Raw genomic sequence first — 21,511 nt, 5'->3', positions numbered from 1 at the left:
ACTTCATGAATGTTTTGTTCAAACGTTTATTTACAGACGGATTCGAAAAGCATTGCGTTTCGGAAGTAAGTAGCTGTCATTCCAGCCAGATAAAAAAAAAAAAAAAATGTGGGTGAAGCACTAAAAAAAAAAAAAGTGGAGAAATGACAGAAAAAGGAAATAAGAGTTCTGAAAAAAAAAATACAAAGACAATAAAAAGCCAATGTATGCACACGGATTTACTACAAAAAGACCACCCCAGAAGTGACAATGAAATAAGCCTGAGTAAAAATGGATAACCAAACACTCACACATTTGTAAAGCCTTTAACATTTTTGGGGAAAAATTTAGCATTAGAAAAGCTTGCGACTCAAACAGCAGCGCTGGAAGACGTGGAGTTGAGCAATCCAGATTTCACATTCGATTTAGAAGCCTTTGACAGGTCCCTCTGAGACAAAAAGAGCAAAAGTTCATTAAGTTCGCTGTACAGAGGACCGCTTCATGCGTAAAAAATGTTTTTGTTACAACACCATGATGTCCTATTCAGAATAAGTTGACGGAAACGAGTTGCGTTTTTAGAACTTTGGGATTCAGTGGAAGTAATATTCAAACCTCAACCACAAGGAGAAGGTATGAAAACAACCACTGACAATTAATAACTAGTTTGCTTGTTGAGTGTTATTTTGACAATTCAGCAGTACTTTGAATCAAAGCTTGAAGGAAATGGTGTCTCGGTTATATGCAATAGCAACGTGTTAAACTGCATTTACCGCAAATTCCGAATAGGAGCCAGCAATAGCGTTAAAGGTGCAATCTTGAGTATCTTGAGACCTGGGTGTGCCACATGGAGTGTTTCGGTTAAGGTTTTCCTTGTTGCGCTCAAGTGCACGGGTGGTCTTTGCGTGCCCGGGGGTTCGCAGGCCAAGAGCCTACAAGTTAAGTTGAAAGGACTTAGGTATAGAAAAACAAAACACATTTTGTGTCCCGTGATGGCAAACCGCGACCAACTGTACCTTACTGGCAGACAGAGGTGGCTTCAGGCTGGAAGGCTGGCACATGGTTCCCCCAAAGCCTGAAGTGAGGAAGCTGTTAGGCATGGAGATGGTTGACATTCCCATCTGCAGAACACACAAAAGCAACATTTTTTTGGAGGGGGGGGTTCCATTCCACCACTTATGCCAGAATTAGTTCAGACAAAATGACCTTTCTTTGTTTGGATGGTGTAAGGCTTCCAATGATGCGCCGTTTGGATGGCGTCCTCACAGCAGTTCCGTACAACATGTCTTCCTGAGTTTGTTTGCTCTTCTTCAGTTGCTTAATGGGGGAAAAAAAAAGAGAAGAAAAAAAAAAAACAACAACCATCAATGCATCCCAATGAAGAGTTGAGAAAACGTTTGGTGGAAGCTGTCACATACTCGCTCCATTTTCTCGTTCTCCTTCTCAATGCGGTGCTGCTCCCACTGCTGCTGCACATAATCCAGAAACTTCTGCCCATTGACAAAGAACTCCTTACCTTGCTCGTCCTCCCAAGAATCTATTTGAGCCTTCAGAGTCTTTTCAAGCTGCCGACAGAAAATAGTCAGAAATACTTGATGCTGTTGAACATGTGCACCACCGGATAGTCACAACTAGGGCCTGACTGATTAATTAGCCAATAATAGCCTTTTTGTTTTTGGCCAAACTTTTTGTTTTTGGCCAAAATTTTTTTCCACAGTACCTTGGGCAAACTTTTCTGCAGGTCAGTTCGCTGCTTCTCCTCCTTTAGAAGGTTCCCACCTCTGTTGTTAAACCTCGATGTATCATTAGCTTTCCTCTGAGATGAGAAATGACGTCCACACCATCACCAACATCACCCAAAATATGTTGACAGTACTTAAAGTGGAAGTCAACCCAAACGTATTTTTTCCAAGAATATGTTCTATGCAAGCCCACTAGTTGAAACAGGCATTCTGATTAATATTGCGTTTGTGGAATAAGTGTTAATCCACTCGTTGTTAGCCATCTCTGGGGGCGGCCATTTTGTCTTCTGTCGACTGAAAATGACATCACAACTGCTCACAACGACCAATAATGGCTCAGATTCACAAAACAGGTCAGCCGTGATTGGTTGTTGTGATGTCATTTTCAGTCGACAGAAGTGACAAAATGGCCGCCCACTGAGATGGCTAAATAGGGGTGGATTTTGCTTCTTAATTCATATTCCACAAACGCAAAATTAATCAGAATGCCGTGTTTCAACTAGTGGGCCTGCTGGGAACATATTCTTGAAAAAAATATGTTTGGGTTGACTTCGGCGTTAAGTTCCAACTATGCAATGTACTCACATCCAGTTCCAAATACACCCTCCAGTTCTCCTGCCATTTTATGACGCCTTCAAACAGTTCCTTATGGTCCTCAAAGTAGCTCTTCAAAGTTTTGACTTCTGCTTCGTGCAGGGTGAGAAGCTCCTCGGTGAAGTCGTCTGCATACACAAACACACACTGACCACCGCTCCACTCACTGGACACTTTATTAGGCACACAAAGGAATGAGACCTCTCTCTTTTGATCGACACTGCCATTTTACAATTTGTGGTTGCACTGCGTCACACTAGAAGGTGCTTGTAATACTTTGGTGCCCATATTAAGCTTCAGGACTGGTTCAAAATATTAGAGACAGCTAGCTCAATATGATACACGACAGCCACAATTAAAACGCAAAACATTTCACTAATAACTCTACGATGTTTTGCCCTCACTTACGCTTTCATCTATTCCAGATTATTTTGGGGAACCTTGCCTCCAGTATTTGCTGTTCATATGCTCTTTCTGAAACGCCACAATGCAACAAAATGGTGCCACAAGTCTGAACTCACTGGCTCAGCTCGTCATACAAAGAGGTCACGTTATTACAGTTAGCACAAGCAAGCAACTCTCAAGGTTCAAACAAGGCATTCTGATGAACATTGCGTTTGTGGAATAAGAGTTAATCCACTCGTTTTTAGCAGTCTCTGAGGGCGGCCATTTTGTCACTTCTGTCGACTGAAAATGACCTCACAACTGCTCAGGCCTCGGGTAACGACCAATCACGATTTACCTGTTTTCTGAGCCGTGATTGGTCGTATCCTGAGCAGTTGTGATGTCATTTTCAGTCGACAGAAGTGACAAAATGGCCGCCCCATGAGATGGCTAAAAAGGGGTGGATTTTGTTGCTTAACTCATATTCCACAAACGCAAAATTAATCAGAATGCCGTGTTTCATCTAGTGGGCCTGCTGGGAACATATTCTGGAGAAAAAAAAATGTGTTTGGGTTGACTTCCGCTTTAAGGGGGCGGAACAAGTTGGAAAAAGCAAATCTAGTTACCGTCATGATAAGGAAGAAAAGCCTGGCGCTGTTCTTGGCTGTAGAAGCACGATCCCCAGTAAAACGAGATATCATGTCTGATGGCCTCAATGACAATTTTCATATTCTGGAGCTTGAGCAGTTCGAGACGCTCGACCTCAGCCTGGAGCTAGAGCCAATGAATACAAGCATTAATACATAGAACTGTTGCGGTGTGTGACTTTTATCTTTTTTAAATGGTGAATAACATTTCTTACTGCCTTAATGTTACTATTCTTGGACTTGATCATGTGCTCGGACAAGCTCTCCCTCTCCTCCAGGGGGATCTTCAGCCTGTCCCACAGTTCCCGAGTCTTAGTGCGGAGCGCTGCGCACAGCACCTCTTTCTCTGCTTTGCGCTCCCGCAACTGGTACAGGTCACAGTCACCGGTGTTATGACATCATACACTTTATCGAGGTCCACCGCAACACAGCTAAGTCACCTGGCATAGGAGTTGTTTAAGTGCGTCGATGTTGTCCGTGGAGAGACAGAAGGCCTCCTCATCCTCATACATCACATCCTTTTCAAAAGCGGTCTCGGCCTGATGCTCCAAATCATCCATGCATGTGATTATGTCTTTCTTTATGCTCACAAATTCTTTGTGACGATGCTCCTGAAAACAAAAACCCGTTTTTTTTTTCCCTCAAAGCGAGCTAATCATGAATAGAAAAAAAAAAATACTGATACTTTTTCCTTGGTGAGGGCATCAACATGGGTACGGTAGTCATCCAGTTGCTTCAGGGATGGGACTGACTCGCGGTCGATGCTGAAGGGGGTGGTGCACATGATGTCGCATAGTTCGCGGTCTTTGGCAACAAGACTGTTGAGGTTGTCTATTCTCTCGCTCTTCTGCTCCTTCATCAGCTCCAGACGTGTACGGCTGTTCTTCTCCACCTGAAGCATGGTGCAGCCGTCCTCCTCCTCCACACACACACATAAACAGAAAATGAGTACAACTGACCGACCGGCTGTTGAAACCGATATATTCTTATTTTCTCATGAAAAAGTATGCTAGCGTCGAGTGTTGGAGTAATTCAGAATGATGTCATGTTGCCATGTGCCCACTAGATGGAGCTCTGGCTATGCTCCATCAAAATTCACAGCATGTTCTCAAATCCAGAGTATGACAACAACCGGAAGGGGAATTAGGATTAAATTTGGGGTAAAATTTAGCACTTGTGTGACTCTGGACCCCCCATTTCATCACGTGTAGCAAGGTCTCTAAGTATAAATAACGTGTTAAATAAGGCTTATATTCATGCATTATCATCCATTTAGTCTCTGCACATTGTACAATTCAAATGCAAACATGTCAGAGATGGCATGTTTTGACATGTAAGGAAAGGCGTCTCTGCTTTTTATTTTGAAGAGATCGCTTCATGGCAAAATAAATGGAGTAGAAGAAATGTGATTTAACATTAAAGGGCATCATATTTAGCCAGTAACTTCTTTCATGTTGCTTATGCACTATATCCTCCATCTAAAAATTAATGTATCAGTTCATGCTTTTTACCATGTTTTTGTACACAAAAAATCCTCTCTGTTGTAAAGTAAAATACTCAAGGACAAAGTACTGTAAAAATAATCAAATGTTCTGCCAGTAAGTATACAAGTATTTTTGTTGTTGAAAAAGTTAGGAGACCAAACAATAAATTAGATTAAATTTATCTTTAATTACTCAACCAACTAATAATTTAGTTATCGTAATTCTTTTCTGCCAAATATTGGAAGCGTAAAATCCATATCGTCAAGCCTAATTCGAACTCATCTATTTTGTAGGCTGCATGCACACATTTCCAAAAATGTACCTCAAAGGGGCGCATCTGAAGTTCAGTACACAGTAGATGAAGTTCTTTGCGGTAGGATTCAATGTTTTTCATGACACGCTTTTTCAGCTCCTCTTCCTCGACGATCATTAAGTCCAGCAAACCCTGCAGTGCACGTGTAAATCCAGACATATCGGACAGTCAGTCAGTCACTGAGAGAAACTGTTCATCTACTTGTTGCAGTGATCTTACTTTGATGTGCTTGTGAACCACATCAGTCCTCTGTAGGCGTTGATCCTCTAAAATTCCCATTTCTTCCCATATATCTCGCAACTTGACCAGAGCTCTGTTGAGGTAGGCAACAGACTCCGCAGCATGGACTTCACTGCAGGACAAGCAGGAAAACCAAGCGTTTCTCATTTAAACAGTAAGTTGCTTTTATTCACCATTTAGTTTTAAAGTTTTAGTTTAAACGTATGCGCAATACAGTTTGATATTGGTCCTTGATATTGTTCCAACTTCTCCAAAATGACCTATATGATGAAAATTTGAGGTGGAGTAGTTAGAGGCCTCCCTTTGCCATCTACTACAGCAATCAGAATGAGAAAATGTCAATTAACTAATTTTTGGTGAATATTTTTGTCAATATAGTTTGACATTGGTCCTTGAATTGACTCCAACTTCTCCAAAATGACCTATATGATGAAATATTGAGATATAGTAGTTAGATTCCTCCCTTTGCCATCTACTACAGCAATCAGAATGACAAAAAGTGTTTTACTTGATTTTTGGTGAATATTTGTGTCAATTTAGCATCATACACATCCTTGAATTGGCTTCAACTTATCCAAAATGACCTAAATAAACAACATTTGAGGTGGAGTAGTTTGATGCCTCCCTTTGTCATCTATTACAGCAATCAGAATGACAAAATGCTAATTAACTGATTTTTGGTGAATATTTTTGTTAATTTATGACACCCTCGAACATTGCCTGTGACACCAGGCAAAAGTGTCACATTTTTTTATGTGACACTTTTGCCGTTTGGTGTGCCGTTAGATTTTTCGAATGTCGAAAATGTGCTTTGGCCCAGTAAAGTTGTGATACACCGCACTAATACACAGGGAACACCGATTAGTGGACTAGCTGTAGCAAATTCGAATTCCGAGACGAGACAGATTCAAACTCACGACGATTAATACGAACCGTAACAGCGTTCACAAAGGCCCATTGGCGACATTCTATTAAGGTTAAGGCTACCCAATAGAATAAAAAGGTGTACGAAAACACTTTGACTGATGACAGATAAGATACATACCTCACTCTCATGTTGCCGACGCAGACTATTCTAAAAAAAAAAAAAAAAAAAAAAAATTTTTAAAAACCAACAAACAAAAAACACCTTCCGTGTAATTTCGTGTCAAACCGCAACGATTTTCGTAAACGTGGTTACTGGCTAGTGCTACCGTCTCCTTTCGGTGACCAGTTCGTTTGTCGACTACAGTTGGTGTTTGAAATTTGCCACGACAGAACGCACACACTCTGATTGGCTCAGAGCAATGACGTCAGTTGCAAAACTTCCGCCCAACGCGTCGTGTATTTCAAGTCTTTTAGTGTAAAACAAAGGCTAAATAATGATTTCCCTTCCCTTTTTTTTCAGTGTGCAGCAGACACCCGTTAAACCTGGTGGCCTGGTCGAAGCGATTTGTCATACTGGATGTGTATAGTTAGAATAACATAATCAAATCAAGTAAATTAGCAATGATTCGGTATTGATAAACTAATTCTTGCTTGATGATACATCTCCAAGGAGCAAATGAACGAGGCATGTTGAGAATTAGCTTCACCTTGCCACATTGGCTGCGGCGTCGACATACTCAAGAAGGCAACTTAAGTTATGCATTGTAAATGTTGTCTAATAAATGGAGCAAAGTAAGTGTTGTCGTGAGGGTATTAATAATAATTATCTCCCCACCTCATTCATGTTCTCCCCTTAAAGCTGGGCTCTGGTGATGGGTCTAGTCCTATTGCTTAGCCATAGCACACTTGCCTCACAGTCCTGATGTTGTGACAGCGTCTTTTGAGGTACACTGAAATGAAGTGAAATGAACTGCTCACCTATGTTGTGCTATGCATTTGTGTAAGGGTTGCTTCTCTGCAATGTAGAGGTCATTGTTTACACTTTTGACTACGATGCACATTGATGAGTTTCCTTTCAGTTTGTTTGCTGATATGTGGCCTGCGATTGGCTGACGACCAGTCGAGGGCCAGCTGGGATAAACTCCATCTTAACCGTGACCTCCATGAGGACAAATGCTGAAGAACATGAATGGGTGGATATACAGTATCATAATGACTGTAGTCCATTTTGAAGTTATATTGTTTTCAAAGAAGTCTTCATTCAAACTTTCTTTGCAAGCAACCCCAATCCACCACATGATCTCTTTGATGTATGGATTTGATAACTTTATTGATTGGGTCAACAAAACATATGTATTTACAATAACATTATCCCCCTGGCGTTAATTGATAAAATGAAACAATTTGGGAACAGAGTTGGGAAATACAGGTCCATAAAGTAAAAACCCTGCTACAGTTTGTCTTGAGCTACAGGTGCTTCTAATCAACTGAGCTCGTTTACCTGCTGGTTGAGTAGAAGCACCAAACGGTAGCAGGGTTACTTTCTGGACCTGGATTTCCCATCTCTGTTTAGGGAATATAGCTAATATCTCACCGGAGGTAAATAAATAGTAATGCAATTGCAAACTGCACAATACCGTATTGATAGTATAAAATAGACACATTTCTTCATTAGTTTGAGTACTGTTGTGAATAGAAGTTTCTCAGAACTTCTTCACTGAACTGGTAGGTCAGCTTCTTTTTCACCTTTTGAATCTCGCCAGTTTTACCATAGTTCCTCAAAGCACGAGCCATTTTTTGGTAGGTCATTTTTTTGCGATTTCCTTTTTGGACTCCCCAATGACTGGCCAGGGCTTCTTTGTGTTTAGTGGAGAACTGGAAGATGCCCTTATCCTGGTCCACCCACCAGATGGAATCACTCATGTCGCCGCTTCTCAGCAAGTCCAAGAGAAACTGGTACAAGCGGATTTTCCTCTTGGCATCTACAGTAGATTGATTGATATGACACGCATTTAGGATTTTTTTTTTGTACTTTTTTTGCTTAAAGCGGAAGTCAAGTAAAAAACAACAACAACCCAGTAGTATGTTCCCCACTAGTCTAAACACAATATTGTGATTAATATTGTATTTTTAGAATAAGAATTCAACAGAATAATCCAACTGATTTGATCCATCCAAAGAGGCTGACATTTTGTGCAGTACCACCCCCTGCTGGCGACTGAAATCGACGTCATTCGAAATGCCCATGAGCTCGCATTGTCAACATCACGTGACCAAAATCAGACAACGGGCGAGCCGGTGAAAATTTTTGACTTGACTTTCCGCTTTAACAAGTCGGCTCAAACATTGAAGACTATGATCCTTACTTACTTGTTTCTTTCTTGATGGAGGGCAGGTTGTGGAATTCAGATGTATCCTCGCCTTCTGATACCTCAAGTGGGGGACTGACACCTCGTTGTTCCTCTTCTGAATAGTACTGGACGGACGAGACTGGACTTTGGTACTGATAGTACAGTGACGAGGTGTAATTTGGAATCTTTTAGACAAAACATAAACATGTTGTGGGTTCATACACAGAAGCATAGACCGGTTGTGAGTTTGTTTAGTCATGCAAAAAGAGGATGTAAGTGAATGACATCTCATTTTGTCCGTTTAAATGTCAGTTTGAAACGATTAACACAATTTTGTACGTTCATCAGGCTAGCTCTCATTCCTGGAAAATATTTCACTCCATCGGCATTACCTGTGAGAATTTTTTTTCCTTTAGGCAAACTTTTTTTTTTTTTTTTTTTGGTAGCAAAGCCTTGCATGAGCTCTTTCATCTTATAAAGATTTCATAGGGCAAATGAATCCGAGAGTAAAAATAGCAGCTATATCATGTTGACGCAGTGGTCTGTCATCAGCTACACTCACCCACACTGCATGAATCACATCTTCAACGAAGCTAATGTTAATATTTTATTATTATTATTTTACTCTCACACCAGGCGGTGCGATGGCCCGCTTGGAATCAGTGTTTTTATTAGGGCCAGACCAAAATTGATTCTTTTATTTTTATTTTTTCAGGCTGATGCCGATTCTGGTATTTGACAGAACATAATCCAGATAACCGATTAATTGGCAAATTAATTTGAAAAATATATAATTCATACAACAACTTATTTTTTGTTGCCTTAACGCTTAGCCTAAAACTAGGGCCCTTCAAACATCAACCCAATTAATTGGCCAACTTGACGATGTTCGCATATTGTTTTTACCTTTATGTACTCTAACCATTTACACAGCAGTTGTACACACGTAACACTGGTTTCATTAAAAAAAAAAAAAAAAAATGGCTGATTGTGACCGATTTTACAAGTGGTAAGATCAGCTGATTAAATTGCCCAGTTGATTAATTGGGCCCTGTATTTATTGGATCATCTTTTCGGGAGGCTCAGCATGCCTGAAAACTCCAACATTTTACCAAGTGTGTGTCCTAGTGAAAATGTATGTATTTGAGGGGTCCTTAACATATCCCACTAAAATTTACTCAGTAAAAATAAAATAGCCCAAAATCAGCATGAAATACAGTGGATATGCATATCACGACAGGATGCACGAAAATGGCTCAAGGACCCAAACTGAACAGAATTTTGGGGCTAATTCCAGTGATTGTACACGCAAATGGCCGAAATGTACCGAAATTTGGAGCATGACACTAAAGAGGTGACTCAGTGTGCACACTAGTGTGCTGGGAGAAAGGATCCAATTTGACATAATTTGTCAGAAGTGTTTTATTCATTAAATACAAATATATCTTTGTGTATCTTCATCTATCCATGCCAAAATAGTGACAAGCAGAATAATTAACTTGATGGCAGAAATAAACCTTTGTTTCCACCCGATGCCATTCATACAACAGAATAAGTAACGGCCTCCTGAAAGTCAACTTTTTAACAAAGTGTTTGGTGGTGTATTGTGTCATTTTTCTAATGTAAAATGCACGTCTTTGCTCAATAAAGGGTGAGAAACTGTATTGGGTAGATGGACAATATTGTGCTGAATTGCAAAACCTTTTGGCCAACACCATTTAATCTTGGTGAAGCATGGTGTCAAATTTGATATCATTTCAAATATTTACCATGAAAAATTAAATTCTCCAGCTCACATCCATGCTAATCTTGGATCAGAAAAAAAGAACAATGGCACGTACTGTTTAAAGCGGAAGTTAACCCAAACAATTTTTTTTCAAGAATATGTTCCCAGAGGTCCCACTAGTTGAAACACGGCATTCTGATTAATATTGTGTTTGTGGAATATAAGTTAAACAGCAAAATGCACTCGTTTTTAGCCATCTCTGGGGGTGGCCATTTTGTCAACTGAAAATGACTTCACAACTGCTCACAACGACCAATCACGGCGTACCTGTTTTCTGAATCTGAGCCCTGATTGGTCGTTGTGAGCAGTTGCGATGTCATTTTCAGTCGACAGAAGACAAAATGGCGTCTTCCCATAATGGCCCTGAGATGGCTAAAAACGAGTGGATTAACACTTATTCCACAAACGCAATATTTATCAGAATGCCCTGCTTCAACGAGTGGGACTTCTGGGAATATATATGTATATATTATACATATACATATTCTTGAAAAAAAAAATGCTTGCGTCGACTCACTCTTTAATGACAATAAAAAAAAGGCCTCACTTGTGGCAGCACCGAGAGAGGTGGCTCCATGTGAAGATGACCATCAGCGCTGTAGCGGTACGGTTGAATTTGTGGAGGAACCACACACTGAAGCTCTGTTAAATGACTCGATGGAAAATGGTCAAAGTCTGCATGCTGGATATGCTCCGAATGGTAATTCCATCTGTAGTCTGAGAGTCAGCACACGTTTTGGCTCGGGGCCATGCAGCGATCGTATCAAATCATCGTCTTACCTTCGTAAACGTCCCCCACGTTAGTGAGGTAAGGGTACAACTCCGCCGGCGCTCTATAACTCTCTGGCTCACTTTGAATAATTTCCTCAGAGGCCTTTGGTGAGAGGAAGTATGCAATTTGTCGAAAAAATCTTCATTAGATTTCTAGTTTTATTACTACAATAATGACCAAACATACAGTATGCGTCCACCATTTGGTGAGCTCCACTTACACTACACGCGTTACATACAGTAGTTTTACTTGTATAATGTGACATTTACGTCCATTGCGAAAACATGAAAAGTGTCATCAAAAAAAAGCAAAACAAAAGAAATGTATTGCACAACAATGTTAAGTCGCACAAAGCTGTCGCTCTAAAGCCTAAAAAGAACAGAACCATTCATTAATATGGTATATATTGTATAATATAAAATTCTCAAATCCACCCAAAAAACAAAACAAAACCAAGACCTAACAAGTCCTTGTGCGTTACAACCGCAAGGAAAGGGTGAAATAGCTGTTTTCTGTAAGTGGGTGGACAGAAAATGATAAAAGAAGAAAAACACTTACAGGTGGTATGACAAAGCCTTCCATTGTGTAATATTCGATTATTGAAGCAGATCATAAATGACAACTTTGTCTTCTACTGCCTTGGTTACAATGTGACAAGCACACAGTGACTTGTGCAGACAAACAGGAACTGAGAGTGACCTCACATGCCCACAGTCCCAACAGCCAATTGTCTAATTCAAATGTCCACCTCTACTTCCCTGACAGCTAATTTAGCAAAAATATCTCAAGTATTTACATATGTCCAGTTCATCATTGATTCATATTTGACTATATAATACACCTCTTCTGTCGATACCATCAACGTGCTATATGGGATGTATGATTGGTGTACTGCCAGACAATGAAACTAAAAGCAAAGGTTGGAATTAGGTTTGTTCCTCTTTTAGTTTGGAATTATGGTTTAAGTTGAGGAAGTTTTGAACATGAGAATGAAACTCACTGAAGAGTTTGCGTTGGTTATATTTTCCATTATATCAACACATTCAATGAAGGGGCACATCTTCACTTTTACTTTAATGTCTGCATCTGTGGCCATATTGAAATCTATCCGTTTATTCTGTACCATTACTCGGTGCAGCTTTTGTACGCATGACACTGAAAGTATTCACGTGCCGTTTTGGCTCAGGAAAAGATGGAGTTAGCTTTGACTTATTCTCTTTGCTTGGATCAGACTTTGACTGATCTGTTGGAGGCACATGCTCAGTCTGTTATTGAATCTACAAAAAGCGACTATGGGGATCAGGGAGATTGGTTGAAAACCCACTCCAGACCTAAATATGGAAATTGCAACTGGTTGATGGGGAGTGATGGCTTTAGGCACTGGAGAATCAACATCTTTGTGCGGTGTTTGAATCTATTTTGAGTTGTTTCTTCCGGTCTGGAAACTGACGAGACAACAAGGAATCCCTGGACATGACGCACATGGTTGGAGTAAGCTGATAGGTTAACACAAGGGAACAGGCTGATGAGAACAGGTGGAAAAAATAAACCTCATGAGTATCATAACCAAGACATGAAAAAGGCAGATGAGGAAAAAAGTCACAACATGAAACAAAACTAAATGTAATCTAAACAACAAAAAAACAGATCATGACAAATGAAACATTGTGCAAATTTGAAATACACATTTTAACATATTCTGTGAATTATCTGACCGGTCTGTCCATTAAAAAAAAGAAAAATAAATAAATGTAGCCTATGAGCACAAATGTGCCATCAAGTGTCTAATCCCTTCCCAACATGTGTCTTGACATATTAAAGTGCCATTATCATCCAATTCAATTTCACCAAAGTGGTCCAGAAGTTCTCATTTATTTTGTGAATCTCTGTTCAGCTATGCTACCGACAAGGGTATAGTGGCGGGCAGGTGAATTAAACGCTCTTCCTTCCACTCATTGGGAAATTACCTGTGCGTCTTTGTGATGAACTAAAAAGGCTATTTTTGTGATTTTTTTTTTTTGTCTTTTGAATTCGTTCCATGGCTTTGGCTCAATAAAGGAAACACTGACCCGCTGTGCCGCCGTCTGTTTGTGACAGTATCAACATCTTGTTTTTGTCGCCACCTAGTGGAGTTGTGTGTTTTTGTAGGTACCAATCCAGTATCCGGGTTAGATAGAGCTGACTGGAAGAAACAGACAACCAAAACATCGGCATCCAGGCCTCAGCATCTCCATCCTCAGTGCGGCGATGCTCGCTGCCAACCTGATCATGACTCCCTGAGGGGGTCCCCCTGTCTCGCGGAGGGGATTTCTCATCACGGCACCCGCATGGAAAGAACATGGCTGCGATGAGGACTTTAACCGCGGCGGGTCTCGTCCTAGCCTTGTGCGCCCTCGGCCTGATCGCTGTGGCCATCGGCACCGACAACTGGTACGAGACGGACGCCAGGAGGCACCGAGAGCGATGCAAGAATTATTCGAACAAGAGGACCGACCCGGGCTACATCTACATCTCCAACAACAACCTCCCGCTGCGCATGCTGCCCAAGGCGAGCGCCGAGTCGGAGGCGAGGCTGCTGAGGATGCCGAGGCTGCGGGCTCGGCGGCACCTTGCGCCTCCAGCTTCCGCGATGGAGTCGCTGTGCAATCGGCATTTCAACTCCACCGTCACCGGACTGTGGAGGAAGTGTCACCGGATGGGATTTGACTTGGAGACGGAGGATTTAATCTTTAAAGGTTTGCTGCCGTGGTAATATTTGTGTACGTGCGTGTGTCAAATGCGTATAAACGTCTTGCGCATTCAAATATAAATGGCAGATCTACACACACAAAAACTGTAGTAACAGAAACCTTGGCGTGCTTAACAATACACTGCTCCATCTTGGTGTGGGTGGGTGGATGGATGCATTGGGAGGGTGATGAAAGGTTTTTTGGGGGGTAGGGCGGGGGGAGCATCCTCTTCGTATCATGTCAGAGGTTTACGTGACACCCCCTCTCTCGTTGTGCCGTTTGCTTCCACAGGATTGGTTGCACGTTGCACGCCAATAAAGTACTACTACTCTTCATCGGCATTGCCCAGAAACGTGCCAATCAACCTGACCAAGACGATCAGGCAGGATGAGTGGCATGCGCTACGTGAGTCTTTTGTTTTGTGCTGGAAGTTAAACCGCCTGCAGCAGCAGCAGCAGCAGCAGCAGCAGCAGCAGCAGCAGCGACAAAACAACAACAACAACAACAACAACAACAACAACAACAACTGCACTGCTCAAACTTCTTCTTCTGCAGATCTCCAGAGGATGACGGTGAGTTTCATCGGCATGGCCATATCCATCATCCTGTTCGGCTGGACCATTGGCGTGCTGGGCTGTTGGAAGGCACATGACCTCATGCAGTATGTTGCTGGGCTGCTCTTCCTCATGGGAGGTAAGCGCAGTTCGCTAAATCACCACATGAGGGCATTAACCTCAAAGGGATCCATCCACACACTAGCCTCCCCACAGAAACAACAACAGTGTCAGACAAAGCGTTTATGGGCCCCGATAGCTGAATGTTTAAGCCTTTTTAGGGATGAAAATAACTCAACAGGGCAAGATTCGAACCACACACATGCCAATCACTATTAGCACACATGCAGTGTGTAATCAGTATCAGTATATATATATATATATATATATATATATATATATATATATATATATATATATATATATATATCCATCCGAAGTCAAGCGTTTATTTTATAGTATTTACATGATCTAGATATGTTAAACAACTCAGGACAGAGCACCTTTTGATTGAAGCTACTCACTTTTGAAGCGTATTGGAACAGAAATTATATAATATATTTAAAGTGAATAACATTTAATATTTGGTGGCGTAACCCTTGCAATAACTTCATCAAGCCTGCAACCCATCAACTTCACCAGATTGTTGCTTTCTTCATTTTAACTTCTTTTCCAGGCCTTTACTGCAGCCTCTTCCAGTTCTTGTTTGTTTCTGGGGGTTTCTCCCTTCAGTCTCCTCTTCAGGAGGTAAAATGATTATCCTATTGGGTTAGGGTCCGGTGATTGACTTGGCCAGGCTAAGATCTTCCACTTTTCCCCCCTGATGAAGTCTTTTGTGTGGTGGCAGTTCGTTTTGGGTCATTTTCTTGTTGCATGATGAAGCTTCTCCTGATTAGTTTGGATGCATTTTCTGTAATTTGCCAGACAAAATGTAGACTTCAGAATTAATTTTGCTGCTACCATCATGAGTTACATCAATAAAAAATAATGAGCCCATTCCAGAAGTAGCCATGCATGCCCAAGCCATGGCATTACTTCCAGCATGCTTAATAACAGTTGAGCTTGTGTGTTTTGGATCATAAGCAAATTCTTTCTTTTTCTATATTTTGGCCTTTCCATCACTTTGATAGTGGTTCACCTTGGTCTCATCAATCCACAAAACCTTGCTCTACCTTTGTGGCTCATCTCTGTACTTTGCAAAATCCAATCTGGCCGTCCAAATATTTTTGCTGATGAGTGGTTTGCATATTGTAGTATGGCCTGTATATTTCTTCACACAAAGTCTTCTTCAAACAGTGGATTTTGATACCTCCACCCCTGCGCTGTGGAGGTTTCCAGCGATGTTACTGACTGCTGTCTATGGGTGTTCCTTCACAGCTCTCGCAATGTTTCTGTCGTCAACTGCAGTTGACACCCGTGGCCAATCTGTTTGATATTTGTTGCTCAGTTCACCAATAGTTTCTTTCTTCTTCAGAACATTCCAAATTGTTGTATTGGCTATGCTCAATGTTTGTGCAATATCTCCGATCGAGTTTCCCTCTTCTCTCACCTTCAACATGGTTTACTTTTCTCCCTGACAGCTCTCTGATCTTCATGTTTGTTTAAAGTAGACACTCACCAGCCCCAAATCTCTGCATGTTCACAACCCTCACAGTAGCTAACACACATTGGCTCCTAAAACGACGTTAGCACAACAGCTAACTTTAGCTTGAAGCTAGCAAGCAGCCTATTTGCGCCTATTTGTCTAAAACTTTAAACTTAATATGAAAGTTATCACAAGCTAATTTTCAAGTAACATTATATGAATAAGATATTGTAAAGAAAGTGTTATGAGTGTTTTATTGTTGTGTTGCTTTCGAGGGCTTGTGACGAATATGTCATGTGAGTTCCTGAATGCATCATTCATAATTCATTTTACAGTGGAAACTCTTTAAAAGTCTCTCATGTGTTTCACTTCCTGCTGGACAGGAACATGCTGCATCATATCTCTCTGCACATGTGTGGCGGGAATCAACTTTGAACTGTCGCGTTACCCCCGCTACATGTATGGAATACCGGAGGACATCAGCCACGGCTACGGCTGGTCCATGTTCTGCGCATGGGGCGGACTGGGACTGACTCTGCTGGCCGGGTTCCTGTGCACGCTCGCCCCCTCCCTCTACCCGCCACACACCCCCGTGGCCCACAAGCCGCGGCAGGAGAACGGCTGCGTGTGACGGGCCCGACGGACAGCGCGGTGACCTGCATCAAGGACTGTTTGCGGGAATTCTTCGGCGCGCGGAGTGGCACAAAGAAAGCACAAGAACACGAGGGGAGGGTGGACATTGGACCGAAGATGACCCCTCTCATGATTGAGCCGATCGGTGTTGTTGCTTGCTCTCCAAGAGGACAGAAGTGTAGTTCAGCACATTTGTTGACAGCCCCATCCCCTCCTACCCCCATTTGACTAAAGAAAGAAAATAGCACAACCTGGAAACTGTATTAAATATGAAAACATATGGATGTGTACTGTCACATGAAAGGGCAACTGTGTATCATTATGTATCATTCAACACAAGTTATGTACATGTACCTTTTGAACCGTATGTATGCAGATGCATTTGTGTTTATTCAAGAGGAAAATATGGCATATTAAGTCCAAACTGTGTTCGACTGAAGTGCTTTTGTTGTTCTTGAGGTCGTCTACCCCATCGGAATATTTTTCAAAAATAAAACAGCCATGCAAAACATTCTGTGTGGAGCACATACTGACGCACACGCCAGCACAACTTATTGAAATGGATCAAATATTCCGCAAAGATAATAATGATGCTCACTTTCAATATGTATTCTCTGACAATATGTTTGTTTATTATTGTGGCTGTCCAGTGAGTGTATTCCATGGTGACTCTTAGAAGAAAACAGCATCATTGTCCTTAATCCATTTGTTATGAAATTATTGTGTCTGTGCCTTTTGTGACAAAACTATCAATTAATCGTTGCAACAAATGCCTCTACTAAAAGTAGTTTTTAGAAATGACAAAGTTCAATGGCTTTTGTTTTTTGAAAGCGGAAGTCAACCCAAACATTTTTTTTTCAAGAATATGTTCCCAGCAGGGCCACTAGTTGAAATTCTTCTCATTCTGATCAGTTTTGCGTTTGTGGAATATACGTTAAGCAGCAAAATGCACTCGTTTTTAGCTAATCACGGCTCAGATTTAGAGAACAGGTCAGCCGTGATTGGTCGTTGTGAGCAGTTATGATGTCATTTTCAGTCGACAGAAGACAAAATGGCCGCCCACAGAGATGACTAAAAATGAGTGCATTTTGCTGCTTAATTTATATTCCACAAACGCAAAATTAATCGGAATGAGAAGAATTTCAACTAGTGGGCCTGCTGGGAACGTATTCTTGAAAAAAAAAATGTTTGGGTTGACTTCCGCTTTAAATTTTCTTTAAGAAGCTAGCTCTTCTGTATTCAACGAAAACAACAGAAACTGGGGTAAATAACCTCACTCGGAGGAGGTAGTAAAGTAAAGCAATGTTCCTCTGCTTCCCTTCACTTGTTTTAAAACCAATTGGCGATTGTCTATTCAAAACATGGAACAGAGCAACACATACCAGACAATGAGACGGCAGTACACGTTTACACTTGTTGTATATAACTGCCGAGGTTCACACTGGTTACAAAACTGTAACGACTTGCCCACAATGTTTACCGGAGGTTAAAACTAAGTGACATTAAATCCAAATGCTGACTTTGCTCATTTCCTGAGGTTTCTTTGCCCCCAACATTCTCCTCTTTACAACTATGCACTTAAAGCAGATTTAAAATCTTTAAGTGATTATTTGCAGCTGCAACCACGGAACAGACTCCTTGTGTACATTGAAACCATATTTACATTAATAAGAGTGCACTCATGCTGTAATAAGATTACAATATAAATCATATGTTGGAATGATCTACTTTCTCTGTTGTGTGTTGTTCTGAGATTACGGTACAACTGTTGGCAGCAAAATTCGTCGCAGTAAATCCAAGGCATCATAAGAACTATAAGGGCCAAATCACATGTGGCCTCAAAAAGCCTCAGGGATTTTGGTGGCGCAAAACACCATGCTTAGAAGTAATTCTACAATCTTAAAACTGCTGGGTCAAAAGTAATCAAAGTTGGGCGAAATAGCTAACCCATCGCTGTGTTCAAAAGGGACCCACCCAGCCAGTGCTGGGCTATTAATACCCAGCACAATGGATTAGGGGTTCGAACCAGCATGTTGGGTCAAGATTCTGATCCAACAAGGCGTAAAAACAAACTATATTGATGAGTTAAAGTTACCAAGAATTGGATTACCAGGCTAACAGTTTAGACGTGGTTAAAAACATTACTAATTTTATTGTTACCAACATTTTCTAGAACAAGCAGCAGCAACTTTCCCGTCAGGGGTCACACTGCAAGTCACAATAATTTTCTTTCCTATACATCTTAAGTCTTGGTTCCAGTTCACCCGTGGCCCCAATTAGGGAATAGAAAATCGAGGACTAAATGGATGGATGAAAGCCAAAAGTATATTTCTGCAAAAACGATTTATCCAAACTCCTTAACAGTATTGTTTTTTCATTCATTCATTATCCATACCGCTTATCCTCACAAGGGTCGCGGGCGTGCTGGAGCCTAACCCAGCTGTCTTTGGGCAGTAGGCAGGGGACACCCTGAATTGGTTGCCAGCCAATCGCAGGGCACACAGAGACAAACATCCGCACTCACAATCACACCTAGGGGCAATTTAGACAGTCCAATCAACTTACCATGCATGTTTTTGGAATGTGGGAGGAAACCGGAGTACCCGGAGGAAACCCACGCAGGCACGGGGAGAACATGCAAACTCCACACAGGGAGGCCGGAGCCGGGATCGAACCCACGACCTCTGAACTGTGAGGCGGACGTGCTAACCAGTCGGCCACCGTGCCGCCCCAGTATTGTTTTGTATATCATTATTTAATAATACCCAAATATTTTGTATTGTATTAAATATTGGTATTATTGAATGATACCAAGCGTTCCCGTTCTAAATGAAGTGATGATTCTCATCACTGTTTCATTGTTCTTACCTTTTAACCAAACTCTCCTCAGATGCAAATCATCATCAGACAGATCATTATCACGTCGTACATTTTGTCTGCTGTCTAATCACTTCATTTACACCTTGCTAGTTTGAGCTACTAATTTTATTGGCTCCCTTCACATAAAAGCACAAAGGGCTTACTAACTGCAGCTGGCAAATGACCGTGGTGGTGAACAAACACCTTTAAAAATAGCCTCGTTGAAGCACTTTTATACGTTTGAATCAGAGCAAGTCATCAGATTAATCTAATCTAATCACCCTATAGTGCACAATTATCCTGTTCAAGATAGTGTTTATCCTCACCAGGCACTGTATTTAAGCAGGAACAGAAACATACGGTAAAAGTTGGAGATAGGAGCACTTGCATGCAGACCCACTGGTGGTCGTAAGTTGTTGGAGTGCGTAAGACCTGATCTTGCTAATTTCGCGAGGAAGCACGGACCGGCGGATCTGTGAGAGGGAGGGTTGCGCCGTTGTGGGAGTGGTCACCGCCTCTTCGATAAAAGGGCAATCAAAGCGGCTCCTTTCATTCCCTATAAATGTGGCCACGCTAGTCGCACACTACATGCAGATGTCTTGAAAAATAGATCCCACAATGACAAAACTATTGACACTGACCGGAAATGAAAATAAGAGAGAATAAAGCAAAGATTTATTCAATTAGAAACTATGCATGTATTGTTGATATTTTAAATGTCTAGGTCAAAGAATATTGGAAAAAAAGGAAAATCTGAAGTTACTCAGTACTTGAGTAGTTTTTTTCAATGAATACTTACTCTTACTCAAGTGGAGGCCTACTTTTTACTTTTACTTGAGTCCTATTATATTAAAATGACAGCATTCTTACTTTGAGTACAATTTGTGGCTACTAGTTTCTACCCACCTCTGCTTTTGACCCAGCGATTTTGAGAATGTATAGACTTTGTTTTATGCACCGATAAAGGGCTCTCTCCCAAAAACCGCTTCTAAAAAGTCGGAAGAATAAAATTGTCCTCGGTAGCGTGAAGAGTTCCAAGTTCATTGGTGTTTCCCAATTGTATAGTTTCAGCTAGCATGTCAGTGTTGTGTACTTGTCTGAGTGGGCTCGGTGTTTCAGGTCAGCTCCGAACCAGAATCGCATTCCTGACCTGCCTTTGTTTGTCCTTTCAATATGTCAGTGAGGAGAATGCATTCTTTTAACAGCAGGCCTCCTCGCTCCAAACCATCCACAACCACGCCACAAAAATGTATGCTTCTGTCGGAAGAATTAATGACGCCCCCCCCCCAGAAAACCCGTCTTGCCGAGTGCTTTTGTGAGCCTCTATAGGTTTAACATACACAGTGGATTTTTTTTCCCCCGGAAATCTAGTTAAAGCAGAGCCATCGGCTGCCCCCCGAAATTTCCGAAACCTTGACATATAAGGTTTCCGCGTACGCTGAGCTTCTGCTTCTTCGGACAGTGCTCCTTGCCTACATTGCTGCGCTGCCGTATTAAACGGAGCTGTTTTGAAAAGGGGGTCCCAGAGGGGAAGCTGGAGTGTGAGGGGAAACCAGACAAGAGGAAATCACACCCAGTTGAGCCCATTGGCGGGCAGCACATCTGGCCCCAAAAAACATGCACAGGCATCATCTTAGGCACATTTATTGCTATGTGCTTGTTGCGGACAGGAACATACAGAGACAGAAAATATACGACCAATTACAGCCGTTAGTTGGCATGTGATGCGTTTCAGCACAGGAAGGCAACGTTTCCCAGGAAATTCAGGGTGTTTGGAAAGTCACCGTGAGTTTATATTATTAAAAAAGATGTATTTCAATATAGAATACAGGAGGTAGATCTGTATCTACAATATACACTTCATTGCATATATTTCGATATAGAATACACAAGGTATAGTCAACATAGGTGCAGATTACTTTCCTAACACCCTATATTGGGAATAAAATACTGCGTAACACCGCCACAGAGGAAGACATTTGTGCTTTTGGAATT

General features: G+C 41.5%; 4 protein-coding genes across 5 annotated transcripts in view; 1 reads left to right on the top strand and 3 right to left on the bottom strand.

Annotated features, from left to right (window-relative positions):
* Positions 1-12: 12 nt before the first annotated feature.
* Positions 13-7,351, bottom strand: LOC147148827 (protein regulator of cytokinesis 1-like). The gene is made up of 15 exons (XM_086027279.1): positions 7,226-7,351; positions 6,426-6,455; positions 5,360-5,492; positions 5,150-5,272; positions 4,029-4,262; positions 3,784-3,954; positions 3,559-3,708; positions 3,323-3,470; positions 2,304-2,440; positions 1,697-1,792; positions 1,395-1,541; positions 1,183-1,293; positions 993-1,097; positions 750-908; positions 13-427 (listed from the first exon to the last, which is right to left on the bottom strand). Exons 1-15 carry the CDS (start codon positions 7,306-7,308, stop codon positions 350-352), a joined length of 1,905 nt encoding a protein of 634 aa, XP_085883405.1. The 5' UTR covers positions 7,309-7,351; the 3' UTR covers positions 13-349.
* Positions 7,352-7,551: 200 nt separating this feature from the next.
* Positions 7,552-12,883, bottom strand: spi1a (Spi-1 proto-oncogene a). Of its 2 annotated transcripts, XM_086027286.1 has the most exons (5): positions 11,715-12,883; positions 11,165-11,258; positions 10,932-11,101; positions 8,618-8,783; positions 7,552-8,229 (listed from the first exon to the last, which is right to left on the bottom strand). In XM_086027286.1, exons 1-5 carry the CDS (start codon positions 11,736-11,738, stop codon positions 7,919-7,921), a joined length of 765 nt encoding a protein of 254 aa, XP_085883412.1. In that variant the 5' UTR covers positions 11,739-12,883; the 3' UTR covers positions 7,552-7,918. The 2 variants fall into 2 exon arrangements, with proteins under 2 accessions (XP_085883412.1, XP_085883413.1); XM_086027287.1 differs by lacking the exon at positions 11,165-11,258.
* A 406-nt stretch (positions 12,884-13,289) lies between these two features.
* On the top strand, positions 13,290-17,168 carry tmem276a (transmembrane protein 276a). The gene is made up of 4 exons (XM_086027285.1): positions 13,290-13,891; positions 14,177-14,290; positions 14,441-14,578; positions 16,408-17,168. Exons 1-4 carry the CDS (start codon positions 13,495-13,497, stop codon positions 16,653-16,655), a joined length of 897 nt encoding a protein of 298 aa, XP_085883411.1. The 5' UTR covers positions 13,290-13,494; the 3' UTR covers positions 16,656-17,168.
* A 3,976-nt stretch (positions 17,169-21,144) lies between these two features.
* Positions 21,145-21,511, bottom strand: part of fibina (fin bud initiation factor a) — a 6,965-nt gene continuing 6,598 nt past the window's right edge. The window contains exon 3 of the mRNA XM_086027288.1: positions 21,145-21,511. This exon is cut by the window's right edge and continues 1,504 nt beyond it. The gene's annotated coding sequence lies outside the window, so the exon portion shown is untranslated.

This window comes from Filicampus tigris, chromosome 4 (assembly GCF_054856515.1).
Source record: "Filicampus tigris isolate MCC_2025a chromosome 4, RoL_Ftig_1.0, whole genome shotgun sequence".
Classification (NCBI taxonomy): Eukaryota; Metazoa; Chordata; class Actinopteri; order Syngnathiformes; family Syngnathidae; genus Filicampus; species Filicampus tigris.
This window is presented reverse-complemented; position numbering and strand designations above follow the sequence as displayed.

Excerpts from the sequence above, each read along its gene's own strand:
- LOC147148827 (XM_086027279.1), bottom strand. The coding sequence starts at position 7,308 with ATGTGCATCGTAGTCAAAAGTGTAAACAATGACCTCTACATTGCAGAG. Across the intron at positions 3,709-3,783 it reads TTAAACAACTCCTATGCCAG|TTGCGGGAGCGCAAAGCAGA; the intron begins GTGACTTAGCTG and ends GACCTGTACCAG. Across the intron at positions 428-749 it reads GCTCCTATTCGGAATTTGCG|AGGGACCTGTCAAAGGCTTC; the intron begins GTAAATGCAGTT and ends TTTTTGTCTCAG.
- spi1a (XM_086027286.1), bottom strand. The coding sequence starts at position 11,738 with ATGGAAGGCTTTGTCATACCACCT. Across the intron at positions 11,259-11,714 it reads AAGGCTTTGTCATACCACCT|GCCTCTGAGGAAATTATTCA; the intron begins GTAAGTGTTTTT and ends CTCTCACCAAAG. Across the intron at positions 8,230-8,617 it reads CTCCATCAAGAAAGAAACAA|ATGCCAAGAGGAAAATCCGC; the intron begins GTAAGTAAGGAT and ends AATCTACTGTAG.
- tmem276a (XM_086027285.1), top strand. The coding sequence starts at position 13,495 with ATGGCTGCGATGAGGACTTTAACCGCGGCGGGTCTCGTCCTAGCCTTG. Across the intron at positions 13,892-14,176 it reads GGAGGATTTAATCTTTAAAG|GATTGGTTGCACGTTGCACG; the intron begins GTTTGCTGCCGT and ends TTGCTTCCACAG. Across the intron at positions 14,291-14,440 it reads GGATGAGTGGCATGCGCTAC|ATCTCCAGAGGATGACGGTG; the intron begins GTGAGTCTTTTG and ends CTTCTTCTGCAG.